The sequence below is a fragment of the Chiloscyllium punctatum genome, chromosome 52, assembly GCF_047496795.1.
Source record: "Chiloscyllium punctatum isolate Juve2018m chromosome 52, sChiPun1.3, whole genome shotgun sequence".
Taxonomy (NCBI): Eukaryota; Metazoa; Chordata; class Chondrichthyes; order Orectolobiformes; family Hemiscylliidae; genus Chiloscyllium; species Chiloscyllium punctatum.
Window position 1 is genome coordinate 16816473 of NC_092790.1, and position 27178 is coordinate 16843650.

Sequence of the window (27178 nt, forward strand, 5' to 3'; positions counted from 1 at the left end):
GAATAATCAAATATTAGAGAGTAACTTGAGCAAATAGCAGCAAAGAAGGAAAAAAAGAATCGCTGGTGTTTAATATGATCCCTGGAGGCAGGGACAAGAGAGGGCACGTTCTCTTGAAGCCAGCGCCAAATCATCAACAACTTTCCCATTTGAAAAGCCCGCCAATTTGCAAGCAACAGAGTATGATTTGCCTTGAAAAAGAGGACGTTATTCAGAGGAGGATCCATCAATACTTGTTCATTCGGGAGAGGCTGAATAGGTTGGGACTTTTTTCCCCTCGAGCATCGGAAGCAGAGGGGTGATTTTTACAGCTGCTTATAAAATCCTGAGGGGTATCCTGAGTGGTGGAGCATAGAGGGTATAGGTTTGGGGGGGGGGGGGCAAAGATTTAAAAAATAACCAGAGGAACATCTTTTTCATACAGAAGGTGATGTGCATATGGAATGAGCTTCCAGAGGAAGTGATGAAGGTGGGAACAATTACAACATTTAAAAGGAGCCCGGAGCGGTAAATGAACAGGAAGGATTTAAAGGGATACGTGCCAATTTTAGAATCCAGAGAAGATACATTCCTGTTCGGGAGAAAGGAAAGGCTGGTAGGTATAGGGAACGCTGGATGACTAAAGATATGGTTAAAAAAAAGGAAGCATATGTAAGGTATAGACAGGCTAGATCGAGTGAATCCTTAGAGTATAAAGGCAGTAGGGGTATACTGAAGAGGGAAATCAGGAGGGGACATGAGATAGCATTGGCAAATAGAATTCAAGAGTATCCAAAGGGTTTTTACAAATACGTTAAAGACAAAGGGGTAACTAGGGAGAGAATAGGGCCCCTCAAAGATCAGCAAGCCAGCCTTTGTGTGGAGCTGCCGAAAATCGAGTATTTTGCATCAATATTTATAATGGAAAAGGACACAGAAGATATAGAATGTAGGGAAATAGATGGTGACAACTTGAAAAATACCCATATTACAGAGGAGGAGGTGCTGGATGTCTCGAAACACAAAGGTGGATAAATCCCCAGGACCTTGTTGAATGTGGGCGGCACGGTGGTTAGCACTACTGCCTCACAGCGCCAGAGACCCGGGTTCAATTCCCGCCTCAGGCGACTGACTGTGTGGAGTTTGCACATTCTCCCCGTGTCAGCGTGGGTTTCCTCCGGGTGCTCCGGTTTCCTCCCACAGTCCAAAGATGTGCGGGCCAGGTGAATTGGCCATGCTAAATTGCCTGTAGTGTTAGGTAAGGGGTAGATGTAGGGGTATGGGTGGGTTACGCTTCGGCGGGGCGGTGTGGACTTGTTGGGCCGAAGGGCCTGTTTCCACACTGTAAGTAATCGTAATCTAAATCTAAATCTAAAAACCTGATCAGGTGTACCCTAGAAATCTGTGGGAAACTAGAGAAGTGATTGCTGGACCTCTTGCTGAGATATTTGTATCATCGATAGTCGGAAGACTGGAGGTTGGCTAACATGGTGTCACTGTTTAAGAAAGGTGGTAAGGACAAGCCAGGGAACTATCGACCAGTGAGCCTGATTGTCGGTGGTGGGCGAGTTACTGGAGGGAATCCTGAGGGGCTGGATTTACATGTATTTGGAAAGGAAGGACTGAATAGGGATAGTCAACATGGCTTTGTGTGTGGAAAATGATATCTTGCAAACTTGATTGAGTTTTTTGAAGAAGTAAGAAAGAGGTTTGATGAAGGCAGAACAGTGGATATGATCAATATGGACTTCAGTAAGGCATTCAACAAGGTTCCCCATGGAATACTGGTTACCAAGGTTAGATCTCTTGGAATACAGGGAGAACTAGCCATTTGGATACAGAACTCGCTCAAATGTAGAAGACAGAGGGTGGTGGTGGTGGAGGGTTGTTTTTCAGACTGGAGGCCTGTGACCAGTGGAGTGCCACAAACATTGGTGCTGGGTCCTCTACTTTTTGTCATTTACATAAATGATTTGGATGTGAGCATAAGATGCACAGTTAGTAAGTTTGCAGATGACACAAAATTGGAGGTGTCGTGGGCAGGAAAGAAGGTTACCTCAGATTACAGTAGAATCTTGACCAGATGGGCCAATGGGCTGAGAAGTGGCAGATGGAGTTTAATTCAAATAAATGCAAGCTGCTGCATTTGGGGAAAGAAAATTTAGCAGGACTTATACACTTAATAGTAATGGCGCTGAACAAAGAGACCTTGGAATGAGTTTCATAGCTCCTTGAAAGTGGAATCGCAGGTAGATAGGATAGTGAAGAAGGCGTTTGGTATGCTTTCTTTTATTGGTCAGGGTATTGAGTACAGGAGTTAGGAGGTCATTTTGTAGCTGTACAGGACATTGGTTAGGCCACTGTTGGAATATTGCATGCAATTCTAGTCTCCTTCCTATCGGAAAGATGTTGTGAAACTTGAAAGGGTTCAGAAAAGATTTACAAGGGTGTTGTCAGGGTTGGAGGATTTGAGCTATAAGGAGAGGCTGAACAGGCTGGGGCTGTTTTCGTTGGAGCGTCAGAGGTTGAGTGTTGACCTTATTGAGGTTTATAAAATCATGAGTGGCATGGAGCATCAGGTAGTCCAGAACTAGAGGGCATAGGTTTAGGTTAAGAGGAGAAAGATATAAAAGAGACTTAAGGGGCAACTTTTTCACACAGAGGGTGGTACGTGTATGGAATGAGCTGCCAGAGGAAGTGGTGGAGGCTGGTATTGCAACATTTAAAAGCCATTTGGATGGGTGTATGAATAGGAAGGGTTTGGAGGGATTTGGGCCGGGTGCTGGCAGGTGTGACTAGATTGGGTTGCGATATCTGGTCTGCATGGACGGGTTGGACTGAAGGGTCTGTTTCCATGCTATACATCTCTATGACTCCATGCTAGCAAATGAGATTTGATTAGTTTAGGGTATCTGTCAGTATGGACTAGTTGGATCAAAGACTGTATGACTGCAACCTGAAAGTTACAGGTTGATTACTAGACTCTCATATATACACAGCAAAAAACTTGACAGGTGGCATATGATAAATGCAATTAAATAGTCATAAATCAGAGACTGACAGATACAAATTAATAACTGCAGCCTGAGATACACAGAGCAAAAGCTGACATGGATATACTCATACAGCACAGAAAAGCCCTTCAGGTATCGTGTCTGCACCCACAATAACTACCACTGAAGGTTTGCTAATTTCCTGCACTTGTCCGATATCCTTAAGTGGTATGACATTTCAAGTGCTCATCCAAATACTTTTTCCAAGTTAAGGTTTCTGGCCTCCACTGTCTTCCCAGGCAGTATCTTCCAGATTTCCACCACTTGCTGAGTGAATAAGATTTTTCTGAAATTCCCTCATACTTACCCCTTACCCTACACCATAGTGAGAGTCCTTACCCTTACCATATCCTAATCCAATCACCACTTGTCATTGATCGCTCAGACAAGTGAAGCAGCTTCTCTTTATTCACCCTGTCCATATGCCTCATAATCTTTTACACCACAATCATGTGGCCCCACCTCAGTTAACTCTGCTCTAGAGAAAGCACTCCATCTTATTTAATCACTCCCTTTATGGAAGTAATATTTCTGCTTTGATCCTAATCCCCCATACTGGGTCTGAGTTTAGCGCTGCTGCTGTCCCTGTCAGTTTAATGGGAATTATTTCTTCCTGCATTCTGAAGCAGCGCTGTCTGTCCCTGACTAGAGGAGCGCATGCGTGAGGCCCTCCCCCAGCGCTGCCATTGAGGAGCATTTACTTAGTGAGTACAAGAGGTTTGTTTGAAACAGACCGCAATGGAGAGATCAGCGCCCAGGGAAGGGAGGGAACAGCAGGCTCCTTCCAGCAGCACATCGGGATGGGAGCCTGGGACACAGAGGGGGCTCCGAGACCGGGATTGATTCGGGGTGAGTTCAGGGAGAACCGGGGGCTGTTTGTAAGAGGCCGAGCGGAGCAGGAACTGGTCCCGGAACTTGGAGTGAGCGGGCTGGGGGGAAGAGAGAGGCCTTTCTCGGGCTGTGTGTGGGCCTGCTGAGGGAGGCAGAGCGGGAAGAAGCTGCTGTGGGATATTCTTGTGGTTTTTAATCCCCTAAACACTGATGGGAATTCATTGTTTGGCTTCTGTTTCACGTTGTTTGTTTATTAAGGGGCGGTGAGTCATGGAAGCACAGACCATAATTTTGTGACAATCCTATCAAGGACACGTATTAAAGTGATCAGATTTGAAGTTTTGAGTAAGACATTAGACATAGCGTCCCTTGTTCTTTCCTTCAACATTTAGTGTATTGACAGCTTGCTATTGATATATGTCAGCATTGCAGCTGTTTCAGGAATTCCCATTCATGTTAGTTCTGGATCTCACCCAATTGTCTCAAAGTTACAAATAAAAGGAAAGGAGACCAGGAGCAACTGATGGAAAGAGTGGAATTGAAACTGGTTGTGTTTGAATTGCTAGGTTTAAAAATACCCTAATGATTATTAACTGACTGCCACACTGATCAGTTTAATCTTGCCTAACTTGGTTTATGTTGATTTACAGCTGAAAAATCTTCTGTCTTCTACCAAGCAAATATTTGAATGACATAGACAATGCCATATTTCCTCAGTACAAAGCCAAGTGAGACCAGCTGCTTCTAACAAACTGCAAGTATGTTACCACTGTCAAAGCAGAGAACATCCTTTCCACAGGTACGGAGCAGATTGGATCAGACTTAGTTTGGGCTCAATTTCCAGAGATATATCCAAACAAGCAAACAGTCAGACTCAACTGTGGAAAGACAATTTTCTTTTTTTCTCTGCATTCTCCATAGACATCTTCCCAGTTTCAATTAATATGATTCATAGGCCCTGAACATTCACAGCATGTTTAAAGCTGATTAACTGCCTACTTTAGGCAACCAGTGTCTAAGTCAAGCTTACATTTTAAAAGGGCATTTTAAATGTCAAAAACCAATTAAACAATGACATCATGCTTTTCCATAGTTTCAACAGCCATATGTGACAAGTAGTGAATAATTCCTGAGCACACACACACATACATAAAGGTCCTGACTGATTCAGACTGAGTCCCCAATACACTCACCATATCAACACACAAGATACAGAGACTAACAACAATGTACACACATTCATACTACAGGAGACAGAAATGAATCTTTATGAAATGTTTATGCAAAAACAACTAATCCCATTCAGCCAGCATTCCATTTCAATGAGTGTGTCATGGCAGCAGAGGAGCTGCCAACCCCACCTTGATCTCAACATCATTCTCAACATATTCACCTTGCAGGGATAGAAATTACATTTTCACACTGCCCAGTATTAATTTATTTTTATTAAAAAATGTGTAACTCGGTCTCCAAATTCACTTTAATCTTCTACAAAGAATCCTAAATGTCCCACCCTATGAAATATTACAAAAAAGCAAGAAAATAGTGTCATATTGTCAATTTAACAATATAATCAAATAATTATCTTTCAATTCAACAAAGGAATTTAGCCAAATCTTGTCATTTGAAAATTCTCATTCTTTTTGCAGGAAGAGTTCAACTCTGTTCAATAAATTTGCCTGAATGGTTTAAATCTTTTCCACTGTATGACAAAAATACAAGTCTTTTCACTTTTCTTATTCCCACTATAGAGCATCAGGAGAGTACTGCTAATGGTTTGCACCGTCACACCACAGAGCAGGATTATGTAATACTCACAATAGAATAATGAAGTGAACTAGCCAATTCTCTTTCCTGTAGCAGGAACATTGTGGTCAGTCCACTACAATACAATTTGTTTGTTCCCCTTTCCTTGCGACACTAACAAAGGAATGTAACACCTGTCCATTTCACAGCATTATTCACAAAATTATTTAGCTACGCACTGAGGAAAAACTGATGACATCCTGAAAAACAGCCCATGGTATCATTCCTCCCAGTTCGAGTCTGCACTATAGGAGTTGGAGAATCCTTTAATTTTCCATTACACAATCCATGACACAAAACAAATGCACTGAGCAGAAACTCACAGGTACAGATTGATCATTGCATTCGCGTATTCACATAGGTAAAATTGACAGGCATTGATTGATAACTAAATTCAGAGTCATAAAACAGAAGCTGGCATGTACAGTTTGATGACTGTACTTATACATTCACAGAACAGTCAGATTAGTAACTATACTCTGATGTTCACATTGCAGAAAAGTGTACGTGCAGATTGCTAACTGCACACTGTAACACATGTAGCAGAAATCGACAAGGAGAAATTGAGAATGATATTTACATATCAGAACTGGCAGGTAACAAATTGGTAAGCACATGCACACATTCACAACACAGAAACTGATAGGGTAACATTGATAACTGCACTCACACATTCACATGGCAGGCACTGACAGTTACAGATTAATAACTGCACACTCAAATACACAGAGCTGAAGCTGATAGGAACAAATTAGTAAATACACCCTGACATTCACATTGTAGTGACTGACAGAGGTAGTTACTGACAGATAAAGTTTGATAACAAATGTATCATATCCACAAAGCAGAAACTGACAGGAACAGATTAATAATAACACTCAGTTTCATACTGCATAAACTGACAATTTTTGATAACTAATCTCCCAGTTTCACACAATAGAATCTGACAAGTATACATCAATAACAATACTCAGTTTGACAAGCAAAAACTGACAACTATACTCTCATTCAATGCATATTCACATGGCAGAAAGAGTTACAGCTTGATATCTACTCACACCCGTTCACATTGCAGTAACTGACTGGGACAGATTAATGATGACACTCACATATTCATATGACAGAAACTAACAGAGGTTCAGCTCGATAACTAAAATCGCATATAGATGTAGGAGACGCTGACAGCGAGAGACTGATAATTATACTCTCATTCACATTGTAGAAACTGAGATTGATAACTGCACCCACATTTTCACAGAAACTGGCAGGTACAGATTTGATAACCACAGTCTATCATATTGCAATAACTGATAGAATATCTCATAGGGAGGGTCAATCTATCCCTAAAAAAAGTAAGAAAACAATATCATTTTTTCAAATTATCAATACAGCTTCCTACAACATCATGGGATATACTTGATCAGGTCCTGGTGTTTGATACACCTTTATGTTTTTTTTAACCATCTCTTGCACCTCCTCTTTTGGCATGTGGACTGTTTTCAAGGTATCAATATTTATTTCCACAGGTTTCCCAGCCTCCACTCCTAGGTCTCCACATATAGAACAATAACTGTACTCACATATTACAAAGAATGGCAGATTCAGATTGATAAATGCATTCATACATTATCAAATCAGAAACTAATGGGGAGAGATTAATAACTAATCAATTTATATTTAATAACTCATCTAGCAGAAACTTTCAGGTATAGTCTTTTAGTTAGAATTAGAATCCATACACTTTTGAAACAGGACCTTCAGCCTTGGCAAGTTCACACCGACCCTCTGAAGATTATCTCAACCAGAACCACTCGCTTATCACTCTACACTTACCCCTGACTAATGCACCTAACCCACACATCCCTGAACACTATGGGCAATTTAGCATGGCCAATTCACCTAACCTCTTTTCTTGAACTGTGAGAGGAAACCGGGGCACCCAGAGGAAACCCACACAGACACTGGGAGAACGTGCAAACTCCAGACAGACAGTTGTATGAGGCTGGAAGCAAATCCAAGTCCCTCGTGCTGTGAGGCAACAGAGCCAGCCACTGTGCCGTATAATGTGCTACATTATACAAGAATATTCACACGCAGAAACTGGTGCAAATTGATCACAACACTCGTATATTCACATTGCAGAAAATGACAGGTATGATTCAATGAATATATTTGCATTTTTACAAGCAGAAATATTCATGGATATATTAATTATTGCATTCATCGATTCACATATCTGAAACTGACAGATACAGATCAAAAACTAAACTCACTTTTTGACATAGCAGAAACTGAGACCCACAGTTTGATACTTGCACTCATACATTCACATAGCAGACACTGACAAGCACAGATGGATAACTACACTCACATATCGGAAACTGACAAGACTTTTCCCATAGCATAACCAAACAGGTAAAGATTTATTACTATAATTTCACGTTCACACTGTCATGTACAATTTAATAATGATACTCAAAAATAACTGGTCAGAATCCCACAGGTACATATTGGGAATTACTCTCTCATTCACCTAGCAGAAATTGACAGATGCAGACTGATAATTACACTGACACAGTCACAGCACAAACTGACAGGAACAGGTGGTCAACTACCCTCATTCGTTCATGTAGCAGAAACTAACAGGTACAGATGATAACCACCACTTACACATTCACAGAACAGAAAGTTACTGTCAAAAATTCATAACTGGACTAATACATTCACATTACAGAAACTGACATACATTTCGATAAAGGCATTCAAACGATATCAAACCAGAAACTTACAGCTATATGTTCATGTCAACACTCTCATAGACAGACAGCAGAAACTCACAGGGGTAGGTTAGGAAGTACACATATACATTCACTAGTGGAAATTGACATGTCCGTATTAATGATTATATTTGGATGTTCACAAAGCAAAGACAGATTGATAACTGCACCAAATTCACAGAGCAGAATCTGAAAGGTATGTACATGTCAGAAACTGACCGGTTTATAAATTGATAACCTCATTCACATATTCACAACACAGATACTGACAAGGAATGATTGATAAATGCACTCATATATTCACCAAGCAGAAACTGACTGTTACAGATTGATAACTAAACTCACATGTTGAAATAACATAAGCTGAATGGTGCAAACCTATAGCAACACTCTCATTCTCATAGCTCATACTGCCAGATATTGGTTGAGATGTACATTCTTATTCACATAGCAAAAACTGGCAGCTATAGTTTAATTACTTCCTCAGATATATGGAGGAGACACTGACAGGGACAGATTGGTAATTACACTCTTCTAGTCACATAACAGAAAATCACGGTTACAATTTGATAACAACACTTCCACTTTCTCTTAACATAAACTCTCAGATACAGTTTGATAAGTACACTCAATTTCACACAGAATCTGACAGGTAGAGATTGAAAACTGCACTCTCATATTGACTTGGCAGAAACAGATAGGCATAGATTCAAACCCGTGCTCACATATTCACATTGATGAAACTGACTGCTAAACTTCCATATATGCAGAGAAAACTTTCTGACAAATATAATTTGATAAAGACAAATATTCATCAGGCAGAATGTATTGGTCACAACACTATCTCACTAAGCAGAAAGTGTCAGGGAAATATTGATAAATACACTCACATATTCACATTGCAGAGACTAACAAGAAGAGTTGCTTCCGAATCTCTCTCATTCTCACAGCGGAATTGGTCGGGGATCGACTGATAATTTCATACATGTATTCAGCCAGAAAAACTGACAGGTATGGATTGGTAACTACTTTACCGATTCACATACATTCTGACAGGGAAAGATCAAAACTAAACTCTCAGAAAAACTCAAAACAGTGATGGATACAGAATGACAAATGCATTTACACATTCACAAAACCAAAAGTGACAGTTACAGATTAATAACTAAACACTCTAATTCAGAGAACAGAAACTAATGAGGAAAGGTTGATCAATTCACTTGTACATTGCAAAGACTGACAGCAATAGATCGATAAATATGCCACAGATATAGAGCAAAAACTGATTGGTACAGATTGACAACTACACACATGTATACCCATAGCAGAAAGTGACATGGACAGATTGATAACTACAGTCACACATTCTCATTGCAACAACTGACAGCGACACATTGATTGACAATCACTTGTTCATAATCACAAAAATGACAGACATATTCACATACCAGAATCTGACAGGTACAAATTGACAACAGCTCTCTCACATTCACATCGACTGAAACTGACAGGTATATGTTGATAAATGCATTCACCTATTAACAAACCAGAAACTGACTGGTACACTTTATAACTAATACTCTCTGATTAATAGAGCAGAAACTGACAGGGAGAGGCTGGTCAATAAGCTCACAGATTCACAGTTTAGAGACTGACAAATACATATTAATAGCTGTATTTTGATTTTTACAAGTAGAGATGGATAATTCTATTCAAATATTTATAAAGAAGAAATTGACAGGCACAAATCGATAGCTACATTTACATATCTACAAAACAGAGACTGAAAGGAATAATTTGAGAAATACATTTAGGTAGCAGAAATAGACAGAGCTCTCAGCTGCAGGGTTATGGGCTGGTGCAGAAAAATGGGATTAGAATGGCCATCTGGGGTCTTTGGGTTGGAATGGGCAAGATTGGTCAAATGGCCCTCTCTTAGTGTAATGTCATTTCAATGGATGTATAGTTCTATATCAATCTGTCCCTTTGAGTCACTGCCATGTAAATACATAAGTAATTTCAGAAAGACTTAGAGGAACAAAATGTGAGAGTGTGGTTGTTATTCACAAAGTAGGAATTGACATGAATAGTTCAATAACCTCATCTCATATTCACAGCCCCACTTGCCTTGGATAGTCCCATTCATGGAGCTATACAGCTATTGGTTACTTTCTGGACCTCACTCAATTGGTATTGAATTAACAAAAAGAAAAGTCGCAGACATGGAGCAAGAGTAGAATCAGATATGTTGTTCTGTTTGAATTCCTGTCTTTGAAAACAGTATCCCAATGTCTAATAACAGAAAGTTGCATTGATCAATGAAAGATTGTCAAACTTGACTGCTGGTGATTTACGGGCGATTTCTCTTCTGTGTTCCTCCAGGCAAATACTCGAAGGATCAAGACAATGTAATATTCCCTCGGTACAGAGCCAAGTGTGACCAGCTGCTTCAAACAAACAGCAGGTTTGTTACTGCTATCAGACTCGAAGAACATCCTTTCCCCAGTCAGAGCAGATTGTGTCAGCTACACGTTGAGCTCAATTTGAGAAAGAGAGATGCTCAAACAACAGAAAATATGTTTGTTTTTTCTCACACAAATGCACATGTATCCAGTTTGAACAAATGTCACCATTCACAGCTCATTGACATTTTGCACAATTTTCAAACTGGAAAGTCTGAATTCTTGTCCAAAATATACACTCAAGAACTGAAACAAATCTGCCTCAAATATCACATAACGAATCACATTCTCACAGAGAATATTAGCGGCTGCCAGAGAGATACATCACTTTGAAAAATAGAAACTGACAAGCATGCATTGATACCTTTTATTCACTCGTTGGCATTGCAGAAACAGGCAAGCAGGCACGGTCATAGATAGATTCATAACACTCAGGTGTTCACATAACAGAAAGTGACACACGCGCTCTTATTTTCATTGCACATACCAACAGGAACAGGTTGATAACTACACTTCCATATTCAGATATCAGAAAGTATCAGGTACAGATGAATAACTGCTCAAATGTTCATCTATCAGAAACTGGTATTACAGATCAATAATCAAATTCAACTACTGTCAGGTAGAAACTGAAGGTGACACTCATTCGCAGAGATAAAAAATAATCATTCAGGTACATTATGATAACTAAAATAACATTCATATATCAGAAACTGACATGGACAGATTGGTAAACGCACTCTCATTTTACACAGTAGTAACTGTCATAGAAAGATTAACAAGTGTAGTCCCATATTCACAATGCAGAAACTGACAGGAACAAATTGATAACACTCTCATTTCACAGAACATTAACTGATAAGTACAGTTTGATAACTGTTCATAGAACAAAATCTGACAGCCATATATTTACACTCACTTTTACACCAAGCAGAAACTGAGATTGATAACTAAACTCACATTCACATACAGAAACTGAGACGGTAGATTTGTAACAACAGTCACATGCTTGAATTGCAATGACAAGGACACATTAATGACAAAATTTACATGTTCATGTGACAAGACTGGACAGGTACAGGTCGATAAATGAATTTTCATATTCACAATGCAGGACGTGAGAGATGAAGACTGTGTGATGAGACTATGGCTTTAATAGGTTTATTTTGTCCTTGAAGTGTAATTTTAAGGCAGAGTCACCGAGCCACTAGACCAAACAGTTTGAGGCCTATTGGGTATCTTTAGAGAAAACTGAAGACTCATCAACAGAAATACTTCATAGAATCATAGAGATGTACAGCATGGAAACAAACCATTTGGTCCAACCCATCCATATCTGGCCCATATCTCTCCAAACCCTTCCTATTCATATACCCATCCAAATGCCTCTTAAATGTTGCAGTTGTACCAGCCTCCACCACATCCTCTGGCAGCTCATTCCATACACGTACCACCCTCTGCATGAAAATGTTGCCCCTTAGGTCTCTTTTATATCTTTCCCCTCTCACCCTAAAGCTATGCCTTCTACTTCTGGACTCTCTGACCCCAGGGAAAAGACTTTGTCTATTTATCCTATCCATGCCCCTCATAATTTTGTAAACCTCTATAAGGTCTCTCCTCAGCCTCCGACGCTCCAGGGAGAACAGCCCCAGGCTGTTCAGCCGCTCCCTGTAGCTCAGATCCTCCAACCCTGGCAACATCCTTGTAAATCTTTTCTGAAGCTTTTCAAGTTTCACAACATCTTTCCGATAGGAAGGATACCAGAATTGTATGCAATATTCCGACAGTGCCCTAACCAATGTCCTGTACAGCCGTGTTTGAGAAGAACACCTTGGGTTTATTGTTTTTGAAGCAATTTAAGAACAAAGATTACAGACTCTTTAGATAAAGCTTATTATCGTAGTCATTCAATTTTCAAATTACATACGTGGCAGGATGAGAGAACCTAATTGCCAAGGTGTTGTCATGACTGATGAGAAAAGATGAAAGTATTTAATAGCAGATAAAGGTGGACTGTCATAGTGAGTGTTTGCATGCTTAAGAGTCAATGAAATGTATATGTATTGTGTACTAATAGTGTAAGGCGAAAGAAGTTTTAAAAATTAGGCCATCCCTGTATATTGATGGGTTCTTTTTAAGAGGGGTGGAAGGTTTGATGATATTGTGGCTTTAAGATATTTACTTTATCCTTTCTTTCTTGTTGAAGAGAGGTTTTATGGCAAAAGTGTCGAGGTCTACCAGAGCCACTAGAGTAAACAGTTTGAGGCTCCTTTTAAAGTTGGAACAATAGAAGCAGCCTGAATGGGTGTGGTCAACCTCTCACAGAATGACATTTTTAGTTTTGGCTTTCAGCAAAACTGTTGGTGTCTTGAAGACAGGGAAGCTAGTTTTCCCTTCTCAGTTATAGTCAGAAGCTGCAGATTTTCTTTCTGCTACTGGAGTCGGATGTGAGATTATCTATTTTATTGAATTTGTCTTTTGCCAAGAATGTTTATGGGATATTACTGTATTGGAACAGTTAATTAAGAAGAGTTACTGTATCCATTATTCTGTTAAGTATTCCAATAGAGTTAAGATATTCCAATTCCTTCTTTATCGTGTTATATGTTAACTATCTGAACACGACAAAATACGTCTTTTAAAGCAACACTATCATTCTAAATGATTGCTGTGCTCATATTCACATAAAAGAAACAGAGTGGTACAGATCAATAACAACACTACTATATTTGCACCACGTTAGGCTCTAATGTACATCAAGTTCCAAGTGATCGATTGTGATTGGGGACTCTGTACTCAGAGGCACAGACAGACATTTCTGCAGCCAGCATTGAAAAATCAGAATGTTGTGTTGCTTCTAATGTGTGCCAGGATAAAGGATATCTCCAGGAGGGTGCAGAATATTCACAAAAGGAAGAGAGACCAGCAGGAAGTGATTGCACACTTCAGAACTAATATCATAGGAAGGGAAAAGGATGAGATTCTGAAGGGAAAATATAGAAAGTTAGGCAGGAATTTAAGAAGGAGGTCCTGAGGGTACTAATATCTGGACTACTTCCGGTGCTCTGAGCTAGTGAGGGTAGGGATTGGAGGATAGAGCAGATGAATGTGTGATTGAGGAGATGGTACAAAGGAGAGGGGTTCACATTTTAGGATCTTTGGAATCTCTTGTGGAATAAAAGTGACCTGTACAAGAAGGACAGATTGCACCTGAATTGGAAAGGGATGAATATAATGACAGGGAGATTTACTAGAGCTGCTTGGAAAGTAACATGGGGGACTCAGGGAAATTGTGAGGAAAGATATCAATGTGAGACTGGTACAGTTGGGAAAAGGAGTGAGCCAAACAGTCAGGGCATGCAGGTACAAAGCAGAGAATAAGTTAGGACTGAAGTGTTCTCCAACTGTCACTTGGCCAACATTGTCTATCTCATACGCTGCAGGCAAGGATGCCTTGAGGCTTGGTACATTGGCGAGACTGAGCAGACGCTACAACGGATTAATGGACATTGCACAACAATCACCAGACAAAGGTCTTCCTTTCCAGTCGGGAAACACTTCAACTGTCCAGGATATTCGACCTAGGACCTTCTGGTGACCCTCCTCCAAGGCGGATTTCTGGACAAGCAACAATGCAAAGTGGCCAAGCAGAGGCTGATAGCACAGTTTGGTAGCCATGAGAATGGACCCAGGCAGGACCTTGGGTTCACGTCACGCTACAGGTGACCCCAATGCACTATACACTCCATCTCACATACACACACTCCTAAATACTCTCAGACTAACATAGACCCTCTCTCATCTGCAAGCTCAATCTCATATGCACACACATACATCCCCCCCACACAAACATGCATGCACCCTCTCATAGGGTTATACCCCATCACACTTACAGACTACTTCACCAAGCTTACTCACCCACTCTTTCTCTCTGTCTGCCTCTCTGTCTCTCTCTTGCAAGCACACACATATAAGTTTATGCAGTGAATCTGCATTTGCAGAATTTTATTTTGTTCAAAAAATGCATAACCTATAGTCAATCCATACAAGATTCTGTAAATCCCACTTTACAAATAGAACCAGTCTGACTACAGATTGGGACACAGACAGACTTTAACCTCACACCTTGAAAACATTGCCTATGTGGAGAGGACACATTTTCTTAGAATACCTGAAGTTATCTTGAGAATGTGACTATGACTTCAAAGGAATTCTGGGGTTTCCACATTAAGTAACCAAAACTAGGAAAGCCATTTTAAAAGATGAAACACTTAATCTAAGATTGGTTAATATTTCTCAGCTGCATGACACTGTAATCCTTTGCTATAAATTCTGTATTTTATGGTCCTGCGTCACAACCACCTGATGAAGAAGAGGCACCATGAAAGCTAGTGCTTCCAAATAAACCTGTTAGACTATAACCTGGTGTTGTGTGAGTTTTAACTCGCGCATTAACTCCATTCACATTGAGTCGGAAACTAACCGTTGACAGTGAGGCTACCATTCCTGCAAAATACCCAATCAGGAACCAGGCTTTCCTCATCCTTCATTAGCATTGTGATGTATCAAAAGCGAACTCCGAGCCCACTTTCCCTTGTTCTGTTTCTGACATTGAGCGGGATATGGCAGAGGAAAAGGAAGCGCAGCGACCCTCCAAGAAAGGCGCTAAGAAAATCATCAAGAAGGTGAGAAGGTGACTAAGGAAGTAGATGAGGGGAAAGCGGTAGATGTGGTATATATGGATTTTAGTAAGGCGTTTGATAAGGTCCCCCATGGTAGGCTACTGCAGAAAATACAGAGATATGGCATTGAGGGTGAGTTGGAGGTTTGGATTAGGAATTGGCTGGCTGGAAGAAGACAGAGGGTAGTAGTTGATGGCAAAGGTTCATCTTGGAGTGCCGTCACTAGCGGTGTTCCGCAAGGATCTGTTTTGGGACCATTGCTGTTTGTCATTTTTATAAATGACCTGGAGGAAGGGTTAGAAGGTTGGGTGAGCAAGTTTGCGGATGATACGAAAGTCGGAGGAGTTGTAGACAGTGAGGAAGGATGTGGCAGGTTACAGCGGGATATAGAGAAGCTGCAGAGCTGGGCAGAAAGGTGGCAAATGGAGTTCAATGTAGCTAAGTGTGAGGTGATTCACTTTGGTAAGAGTAACAAGAAGATGGGGTACTGGACTGATGGTCGGATACTTGGTAGTGTGGAAGAGCAGAGGGATCTTGGTGTCCATGTACACAGATCTCTGAAAGTTGCCACCCAGGTAAATAGTGCAGTGAAGAAGGCATATGGCGTACTGGCTTTTATTGGTAGAGGAATTGAGTTCCGGAGTCCTGAGGTCATGCTGCAGTTGTATAAGACTCTGGTGTGGCCGCATCTGGAATATTGTGTGCAGTTTTGGTCACCATACTATAGGAAGGATGTGGAGGCACTGGAAAGGGTGCAGAGGAAGTTTACCAGGATGTTGCCTGGTATGGTAGGAAGATCCTATGAGGAAAGGCTGAGGCACTTGGGGTTGTTTTCATTGGAGAAAAGAAGGTTTAGGGGTGACTTGATAGAGGTGTACAAGATGATTAGGGGGTTAGATAGGGTTGACAGTGAGAACCTTTTTCCACGTATGGAGTCAGCTATTACAAGGGGGCATAGCTTTAAATTAAGGGGGGGTAGATATAGGACTGATGTTAGGGGTAGGTTCTTCACTCAGCGAGTCGTAAGTTCATGGAATGCCCTGCCAGTAGCAGTGGTGGACTCTCCCTCTTTATGGGTATTTAAGCAGGCATTGGATAGGTATATGGAGGATAGTGGGTTAGTGTAGGTTAGGTGGGCTTGGATCGGCGCAACATCGAGGGCCGAAGGGCCTGTACTGCGCTGTATTCTTCTATGTTCTATGTTCTAAGGCGCCAGTGAAAGGCATTAAGAAGAGGAGATGGTCCAGGAAAGAAAGTTACTCCATTTATATCTACAAAGTGATGAAGCAGGTTCACCCCGACACCGGCATCTCCTCCAAGGCCATGAGCATCATGAACTCATTCGTGAATGATATTTTCGAGCGTATCGCGGGGGAGGCTTCCCGCCTGGCCCATTACAACAAGCGCAGCACCATCAGCTCCCGGGAGATCCAGACCGCCGTGCGGCTGCTGCTGCCCGGGGAGCTGGCCAAGCACGCCGTGTCGGAGGGTACAAAGGCGGTGACCAAGTACACCAGCTCCAAGTGAAGGACCGCACTGAACTGAAACAAGCACACATCCACAACCCAAAGGCTCTTATAAGATCAACTAGGAGAAAGTGAGGACTGCAGATGCTGGAGGCCAGAGTTGGAAAATGTGGTGCTGGAAAAGCGCAGCAGGCATCATCCGAGGAGCAGGAGAATCGACGTTTCGGGCATAAACCGTTCTTCAGGAATGAGGCTGGTGTGCCAAGCGAGCTGAGATAAAAGGTGGTGGTGGTAGGAATTAGATTAGATTACTTTACAGTGTGGAAACTGGCCCTTCGGCCCAACAAATCCACACCGCCCCGCTGAAGCGCAAACCACCCACACCCCTACGTTTACCCCTTACCTAACACTACGGGCAATTTTGCATGACCAATTCACGGGACCTGCACATTTTTGGACTGTGGGAGGAAACCCACGCAGGCACAGGGAGAATGTGCAAACTCCCCACTGTCAGTCGCTTGAGGCGGGAATTGAACCCGGGTCTCTGGCGCTGTGGGGCAGCAGTGCTAACCACTGTGCCGCCCACAAATGTGAAATAAAATGATTCGTTCCGAAGTGCAGAGTTTGGCGCCTTTTTACCTTGCTGCTTGTTTTAATGTTCAGAAAATCCCATTCGAGATCAGAAATGAGCAGATTCAAGTCGGCCAGGGAATGAGGTAAAGGGAGAAAGTGTATACGCTTATTGTAGAAGTAAATTAACTGGAGTATTCGTGCATTCTTCATTACAAAACTACCTCCTTGTCGGTACATATTGGCGGGCTTTTCAAATTGTAAAGAAGACGGTTGATGATTTAGCGCCGGTACTTTCCTCCCTCCTCCCCGTGCCCTCTCCGGATTGGGGAATGAGGCAGATATCTGATTGGGAATTGAAACAACATTAGGAGGGGCTGGACAATGGGACCAATCAGAAACGGCCGCCCCACCATCCCTCCCGAAGGGATAAGAGGCCGCGATGTGGGCGGAGTGTGGTATTCTCTCTGAAAGTACGTGGAATATTGTGACAACGACCGGGCCAGGGCACCCACTCAGTAGGTGGGTTCCGCTGAAGCCACAGCCAAATACCAAGAGACTGGATAGTTAATACATGTAACTGTTAATAGGATAACTGTGAATTCGATTAATTCAATTTGTTCTTTGTAATGTTAAGACATGCAATGTATATAACTATGAACAACATGGAAAAATTGTACAAGTACCAGAGATTTATTTACATGAATAAAGTATATTTTGAAATTAAAAAAAATGACCGGGCCTCGGGGGCCAAGGTAAATCGAGGCAAGAGCGAGGTCATGCTCTTCGGGAACTGGGTCGACCAATCCTCTATCCCCTTCACCGTCAGGACTGACCACCTGAAGGTGCTGGGTATTTGGTTGGGGGTGGCTGGGGCGTGCGCCAAGACCTGGGCGGAGTGGATCAGGAAGATGAGACAGAAACTAGGCAGATGGGGGCAACGGTCGCTCTCCATCGCGGGAAAAAACCTGGTCATCAGGTGTGAGGCACTCTCAGTATTGCTATATGTGGCACAGGTCTGGCCTATCCCCAGGACCTGTGCCGCTGCAGTCACCCGGGCCATCTTCCAATTCATTTGGAGATCAAAGATGGACCGGGTCCGAAGAGACTCAATGTACAAAGACCGGTGCAATGGGGGAAAAACCACGCCCAATGCCACCCTTACCCTGATGGCCACCTTTGTGTGTGGCTGCATCAAGCTGTGCGTGGATCCCCGGTACGCAAACACCAAGTGTCACTACGTACTGAGGTTCTACCTGTCCCCGGTGTTGCGAAGGATGGGCCTGGCCTCGCTGCCGCGGAACGCTCTGAGTAGTTGGACCATTCCATATCACCTGTCCTTCGTGGAGAAATTTATGAGGAAAAACACCTTTGACCACAAGTCCATCAGGAAGTGGTCAGCACGTAGCGTCCTTGAGACCCTTCGGGAAAAGGAGAGGGCGGATCCTGTCGAGCGGTTCCCTGAGCAGACTGTCAAAGCCATTTGGCAGAATGCCTCATCGCCAGAACTTTCCAACAAGCACCAAGACATGGCTTGGCTGGTGGTGAGAAGGGCTCTGCCTGTGAGATCCTTCATGCATGCCCGGACTCTCTGCAGCACTGCACGCTGCCCTCGAAGTGGCTGCGGGGGGGACGAGACTGTCACACACCTCCTTCTGGAATGTGCCTATGCAGAGGAAGTCTGGAGAGGAATGCAGTGGTGCTTGTCGAGGTTCGTCCCGAGCAGCGCCGTGACGCGGGACTCCGTGCTCTACGGCCTGTTCCCCGGGACTCACACCGAGACGAACATTAACTGTGCCTGGAGGATCATCAACTTGGTGAAGGACACTCTCTGGGCGGTCTGAAACCTGTTGATCTTCCAGCTGAAGGAGTTGACCCCGACTGAGTGTTGCAGACTGGCACATTCCAAGGTCCAAGACTACGTGTTGAGGGATGCGCTGAAGCTTGGGGCAGCTGCCGCCAAGGCGCGGTGGGGAAAGACCACCGTGTAAGATCGGCCTGCCTAAAGAAGAACAGGGGGCCCATGCGGACGTTGTTTGGGATCTGCTGATGCCTCAGCCAAATATATGCATAAGATTGAGAAATGCACAGACCTGTATATGACAATGATAAATTCTGAGCTGTGTTTGTAAATGTGGACATATGTATGGCATGACCAAATGTACAGACCATCAAATCATTTTATGAATAAAGTATATTTTTGAAATAAAAAAAAGAAAGAGGAAAGGGCGGTGGGAAAGCCCGCGCCGGGCTGGCCTGCAGTTCCCGGTGGGCCATGTTCACAGGCTCCTGAGAAAGGGTAACTATGCTGAGCGTGTGGGTGCCGGAGCGCTGGTCTATCTGGCTGCGGTGCTGGAGTATCTGACGGCTGAAATCCTGGAGCTGGCCGGCAACGCGGCCCGGGACAACAAGAAGACCCGCATCATCCCCAGGCACCTACAGCTGGCCGTGCGCAACGACGAGGAGCTCAACAAGCTGCTGGGAGGGGTGACCATCGCTCAGGGTGGGGTGCTGCCTAATATCCAGGCCGTGCTGCTGCCCAAGAAAACCGCCGCTGGGGGCGCCACTAAAAAGTGAACAGGCCATTCTTGAATCTGACAACCCAAGTTCATTTTTAAGCGCCACTCACAGCATTTGTGAAAGGAGCTACACCTTCATCTGTGTCGGATTTTTTTTACTTTTAATGTGGAGAAGCCTGAACTTTGAACCTGACATCAGTCAATTACTACCACCTTGTTATGGAATACTTTGAATATCCTGGCAACATCCTTGTACATCTTTTCTGAACCCTTTCAAGTTTCACAAGATCTCTCCGATAGGAAGAAGACCAGAATTGCACACAATATTCCAACAGTGGCCTAACCAATGTCCTGTACAGCCGCAACAAAGTCTCCCAACACCTGTACATAACTCCGACCAATAAACGAAAGCACACCAAACACTGCCTTCACTATCCAATCTACCTGTGACTCCACTTTCAAGGAGCTATGAACCTGCACTCCAAGGTCTTTGTTCAGCAACACTCCCTAGGACCTTACCATTAAGTGTATAAGTCCTGCTAAGATTTGCTTTCCCAAAATGCAGCACCCCTCATTTATTTGAATTAAACTCCATCCGCCACTTGTCAGCCCATTGGCCCATGTGATCCAGATCATGTTGTAATCTGAGGTAACCGTCTTCGCTGTCCACGACATCTCCAATTCTGGTGTCATCTGCAAACTCACTAACTATGTGCTGATGTTGGACTGGTGTGTATAAATTTTTAAAATCACACAACACCAGCTTATAGCCCAACAGGTTTATTTGTATGTACTAGCGTTCAGAGCTTTCATCATGTGCTTGTAGAATGTAACAATCTAAGACACAGAATTTATGGCAAAAGTGTACAGTGTGATTGTAACTGAAACCATATATTAAAAAAGAACTGGATTGTTTGTTAATCTCTAATTTTTTAGAATGACCATGCTGGTTTCAGTTTTTACAAATTTAAATCGCAGAACATCTAAAAGTTACATTATCAAGTGAACTTGAACAACTAATTTCTCATTGGCCCAGATAATGCCTAAGTTGTGAGCTGCCCTGTGTGAGACTGTCTGTGCCACAATAGTCAGACTGATTCTAATCTAAAAAGAATGGACTTACAGAATCTTACGTGGATTCATGCAGTTTTGGAGCAAAGTACACACAGACACTCCTACACACACAGGCACTCACGGAGACCCTCTCTCATAGGCTCACACAAACACTCCCTCACTCAGGCATGCACCCTCTCACAGACGTACCCATGTACCCCTTTATACTCACACATGTACTCATTAGCCCCCCCGCAAGACACACTCCCACATGCACACATATAAGTTTGTGGGGTGAATTTGTACTTACACAATCAATCAGATCCGTGGTTTTGTTCAAATTGCTGGCTTTAAAGAAAAAAACACACATTCTTATAGATATGGAATGACTCTGACATTGATCAGTTCAATATTGCCTCATGTTTTAAGGCTTTCTCATTATACTACCCAGATGCCTTTTTTAGTGTTGTAATTGTACCAGGCTCCACCACTTCTTCATGTGCCTTATGATTTTATAAACTTCTATCAGGTCACTCTTCAGTCTATTCAACCTCTGCCTATAGCTCAAATTCTCCAACCGGGATGAAGCATATTTACATGGAGTTTATCTGTGACGGAGAAGCACAGAATTCATCCTTTACTGAATAGTTGTCACATACAGAGATGACAATTAAATAATGTGAATTTCAAACAGACAATCTATGCAGGTAGCTCATGCATTACTCGCGGCAGGTCTTTACTATAACCCATTGGCATTACAACTTGATAAACTTCTGCCCATTTCTCATCTGCCTGAATGTGATGTTCTCCATTTCCTCATTAAGACATCATTTTTAAGATAATAACAATCAGGGATACATTTGTATTCATTTTGCGTATGCCTTTTGATACAAGTGCTTTAAATTTTCATCTTTTTGCTGTAAGTCAAGTCAATTTTCCTGAGCTAAAGATGTCTGCTTTGTCATCAATCTGTTCCTGGTTTGTCTCAACTATCTGATCAAACAGGGTCTCTGCTAATTTCCCTTCAACTTCCTTATCTGTACTCCTTGATCTTTCCTGTTTCAACTGGTGACTTTGTGACCTTGTTACCACACAGTCAGGAAACATTCTAGGATGTGTATCCAGCAATAGTTCAGTTGCCTGAATTTCCATTGGATTTTCAACCACAATCAGCAGCACTCCTACCAGTGAATCAGCAACATCACCAGCGAGGACAAATTGTATTCCTGGAGCTGAAAGTTTGTCCAGTACTCCTACTATGATTTCTTCCCTCTTCACTAGATACTCTAACATCACTTCTTACAATTGAGCATCTCTTATTTCAATGTGAATTCCCATTACTCGTACCTTTTCTGGCAATCGTCCTTCAGAGGTACATATATCCTCATCTTTTAGCATCACAGATTGAGAGGATCCTTCTCTCTCTGAATATCGTTTCCTCTTTACCTGCTGCTCCTGGCCTATACGAGTAAACTTTACCTTCACAGTGTATGGTTTAAGAAGATCTGGCACTTCCTCCATAAACAATCTCTGACCAGCTTGTACATCCTTGATGCAGCTTTCTAGTCTCCACAGTGCTCTCTGTTACCACTCCAACAAAATTCACTGGCTTATCCCGTTTTCCGACATCTGGCTTCTCAGTGCTTTTCCTAACCCACTAATACTGATTCCATGTGGCCGACTTTATTGAAAATGCCAGAGCTTTTTCACTTCTCTTTCCCCATCAAGGGTTTCCTTTTTACACTGTTGTAAATCTTCCTTATGATCTTCACTGAGATTTACTTTTTACTTTCCAAGTGAGAATTTCTCTTATCCACAATTATTATCCCTCATGGATTGAAATTGATTTTGGCAGCCCAATTTTGATTTACTGATCAACTCAATCATCAGCCATTTCTGATGCCAGTCTTGCTGTTTTAACTCTCTGCTCTTCCACATGAGTTCTCATTACTTCAGGAAGTGAATTTTTGAACTCCTGTCTAAGTGTCAATTACCAAAGTTCAAACTCCCTCTTGCTTCCGTTCCTCTCTCTTCTTTTGTCTCTCTTCTCCCTCTCTTCTGCTTTTAATAGTAATTCAAACAGTTTTGTTTTTGTTGACCTTTCCTTGACATTTGCCTCTAACCAGAGTTGCTTCATTTTCAATTGAATGTTCGCCATCTAAAGGTTCTGATGATGTTTCCAGCAAATTTAAGCATTAAGGTATTGCTGTAATTATCGCCCTTTACCTCATGGAATGAGGCAGGTCAAGCTCCAGCTTGTCTGTTAATTCCAGCAGTTTGGCCTTAATCACTTTTTGCAAAAATCTGAAGTCACTCTTTCCACTCCCAGAAAACTCTTGATGACTCAAAGAGCCATTGCTATCCCAAGCACTACGTCCTGATGAAGGACGTATACCCAAAAGTATGATTCTCCTGCTTCTTAAATTCTACGTGACCTGCTGTGCCTTTCCAGCACCACACTGTCGTCACCGATCTCTAGCATCTGCCGCCCTCACTTTGTCCAAACGCTGTTCAAACCAATTGAATTCAACTCCCGGAACAAAAGACACTAATACTTACCATTTAGTGTCCAGCAACCCGAATCCCAAATCAGAACTATACAATAAATTCTGCAAACATCTCCGAATCTGTTATGGAAAAGGCCAGATCCCCTTCAAAATTTCAAGAAAGTAACCTGGACGCTAACTTTGCTAGTTTCTATTAAGCGGGTGCAACAAAAATATTCTAGGAGGAATGCAGCTGGTCAAACCATGTAGTTTTAAACAAAACAGTATTAATTTACAAAATTACCAAATGATACACAAACAAAAGAGAACAGAATACTGAATAACTTAACAAATCTGAAAACCCAACAGATTATACCAACTTAATGATGGTGTTCCCAACATTTACAGCAATCCCCATAACAGCCCTTGGCACAAAAGGTAGAATCAAACACAGGGTCTTATAGGAGAGATATCAGAACCATCATGGACCCACTTCTTTCGTCTCAGCAGCTTTTTCAATTGCCTGACTGCTTTCAGTCAATAGCCAGACAGCCCAAAACTAAAACAAACTAGAGGAAAGCTGAGTTGGGAAGACTGGGACACTCCCCTTTCATTGTACAAGTGTTCTTCTGAAAAATGTGGAAGCCTCTTGCCTAAAGCATTATCTGTTATCTATAATCAATATGGCCCTAAAACCCATCAACTCAAACTTTTCAGAGCCTGCGACTTTTCCAAGCTTGTGAAACGAGCAGCATCATCACAGCAGACTGGTCCAAAAAGTAAAATCCCATGGGATACAGGTTAATGTGTTGATCTGGATCCAAAGCTGGCTCAGACACAGGAAAGAAAGGGTAATGGTCGATGGCTGCTCTTGTGAATGGAAAGCTGTTACAAGTGGTGTCTACAGTACTAAATACCTGAGCTACCTGATGAAGGAGCAGCTCTCTGAAAGTGTGCACTTCCGAATAAACCTGTTAAACTATAACCTGGCATTGAATGACTTTTAACTAACTAGTGAGAGGGAGACATTAGAATAGACAGGAGGAACCTGTTTCCTTTAGCAGAGAGTTCAAAAACCAAGGATCACATATTCAAGCTAAGTGGCTGTAGAATTAGATGATATATGAGGAAAAATGTTTGTTATGCAGAGAATGTTGGGTATGTGGAATTTGCTGCCTAATTTGGTGGTGCAGGCAGAGACCCTAATATTTTTAAAACAAAAATTCCCTGGTACTGCATTTGGAGTGTTGTAAACTGCAAGGTTATATGTTGTGGCAGGAAAATGGGATGAGCAAGGGCATCTCGATGTGTTTGTGTTGGCATGGACAAGATGGGCTGAATGGCCCCAAAGCTGAATTATTTTTATGATTCTCTAGTTATCGATCAGACTCTGCCAGTCTCTGCTGTGTGAATATGTAAATATATTTACAATATACTGATATTTACAGTTTGATAACTACACCCACACATTCACCAAGCAGGAACTGACAGGTATAAACTCACATATCCACATAGCCACTTGTATCAGGTGGCCCCATTCATGGAACTGTATGGGCATTGTTTAGCTTCTGAATCTTAAGAAAATGGAAATGGAGCAGTTCAGAGCAGGAGTAGAATCAGAGGTGTTTAAATTGCTGGCGTTGAACAAACATTCGTAATGATTAACTGAATGTTATATTGATGTTGCCAATCACAGCTGATGTTGATTTACAGGAGCTATCTCTGAGTACTTGCCTGGAGGAAGGCAAAGGACCAAGACAATGTAATATTCCTTCGGTATAGAGCCAAGTGTGACCAGCTGCTTCGAACAAACAGCAGGTATGTTACTGCTGTCAGAGCGAAGAACATCCTTTCCACAGTCAGAGAGTGGATTGAGTCAGGTTCACATTGAGCTCCGTTTCCAGAAAGATATGTTCAAACCAAGAGTTAAACACCACCAAGGAAATGGAAGTTTATATTTTTTATCTATATTCTCAATGCATGCTACCCAGTTCCAATCAACTTGAATGAATCCTCATCCGAAATATACACTGCATTAAATGGTGCAGCACAGGAAAGTGTCCTTCAGCCCATGAAGTTGTGCCGAACATGACACCAAATGAAATTAATCCTTTCATCCTGCCCTTGGTCCACATCCCTCTATTTCTTGCATATTAATTTGCTTATTTTAAAGTCCCTTCAATAGCTGTATCGTATCTGCCTCCTTCACCACCCCTGGCAGTGCTACTGATACTACTACTCTCTACTTTAAATAAAAACCACACCTTAGGTCTCCTTTGAACTTTCCCCCTCTCACCTTATATGCATGCCTCTTAATTTTAGACGTTTCAACTCTTGGAAAAAGATTCTGACCATAAACCTTAACCATGCATCTCATAATTTGAGAGACTTCTGGGCATAGGTTTGTTTGCTGGATTGGAAGGTTTATTTTTAGATGTTTTGTCACCATACTAGGTAACATGATCAGTATGCCTCCAGATGAAGCACTGTGGTGGTATGGCCTGCTTTCAATTTATGTGTTCAGGTTTCCTGGGGTTGGTGATGTCATTTCCTGTTCATTTTCTCCTGGCGTGGTAAATGGGGTCCAAGTCACTGTGTTTGTTGATGGAGTTCCGGTTGGAATACCATGCTTCTAGGAATTCTCATGCATCTCTCTATTCGGCCTTTCATAGGATGGATGTGTTATCCCAGTCGAAGTGGTGTCCTTTCTCAGGCTCTGCTGCCCAGAAGAAAACTACCCGGGTTTTTCTAACTTCTCTTTATAGCTCAATCCCGCTAGACAACATTCTGGCAAACCTCCTCTGCATCCTCTCTAAATCTTCCACTTCCTTCCTGTAATGTGGTAACCACAATTGAAAAATCACGCAACACCAGATTATAGTCCAACAGGTTCATTTGGAAGTACTAGCTTTCAGAGCGCTGCTCCTTCAACAGGTAGCTGTGAAACAGGATCATGAGACACAGAATTTATAGCAAAATATTACAGTGTCATGCAACTGAAAGGATATATTGAACAAACCTAGGTTGCTATTCCAGTATTTCATCTTTTAGAATGGGTTGCAGGTTTTAGTCCGTTTATATATATATACTAGAACTTCTCTTAAGTCACATTCTCAAGATTACTTCAGGTTCAATTTGAAAAGGATGACATCGCAGCTCAGACAATGTATTAAAGGTGTAAGGTTAGAGTCTGTCTGTATCCCAATCTTGAGTCAGACTGGTTCTATTGCCAAAATAGGAATATATAAAACATTACATCAATTGACTGCCTGTAGATTGTGTTCTTTTTGAGCAAAATAGAATGTATCTGCAAATATAATTCTGTAAATGCAAATTCACCCCAGAGACACGTGTGTATGTGAGAGAGAGAGAGAGAGAGAGAGACAGAAAGCGCATGTGAGTGTGAGTACATATGCGAATGTGTGTGTTTGTGTGTGTGTGTGTATGAGTGTGATGGAGTATAAGCCTGTGAGAGAGTGTGTGGCTGGGTGAAT

General features: G+C 42.1%; 2 protein-coding genes and 1 long non-coding RNA gene across 6 annotated transcripts; all 3 read left to right on the plus strand.

Moving 5' to 3' along the window:
* The first annotated feature begins 484 nt into the window (after nucleotides 1-484).
* Nucleotides 485-15329, plus strand: LOC140470768 (uncharacterized). Of its 4 annotated transcripts, none has more exons than XR_011956666.1 (4): nucleotides 485-595; nucleotides 4514-4662; nucleotides 10829-10910; nucleotides 14352-15329. It is a non-coding gene; the product is annotated as an uncharacterized lncRNA (long non-coding RNA). The 4 variants fall into 4 exon arrangements; XR_011956665.1 differs by lacking the exon at nucleotides 485-595 and adding an exon at nucleotides 3680-3736; XR_011956664.1 differs by lacking the exon at nucleotides 485-595 and adding an exon at nucleotides 3719-3881.
* A 201-nt stretch (nucleotides 15330-15530) lies between these two features.
* LOC140470604 (histone H2B 5-like) lies at nucleotides 15531-17117 on the plus strand. Its single transcript, XM_072566653.1, has 2 exons — nucleotides 15531-15593; nucleotides 16800-17117. The coding sequence occupies exons 1-2, from the start codon at nucleotides 15531-15533 to the stop codon at nucleotides 17115-17117; spliced, it is 381 nt and encodes a 126-aa protein (XP_072422754.1).
* Nucleotides 17118-18068: 951 nt separating this feature from the next.
* LOC140470605 (histone H2A-like) lies at nucleotides 18069-20203 on the plus strand. The gene is made up of 2 exons (XM_072566654.1): nucleotides 18069-18148; nucleotides 19843-20203. The coding sequence occupies exons 1-2, from the start codon at nucleotides 18069-18071 to the stop codon at nucleotides 20201-20203; spliced, it is 441 nt and encodes a 146-aa protein (XP_072422755.1).
* The last annotated feature ends 6975 nt before the right edge of the window (nucleotides 20204-27178 follow it).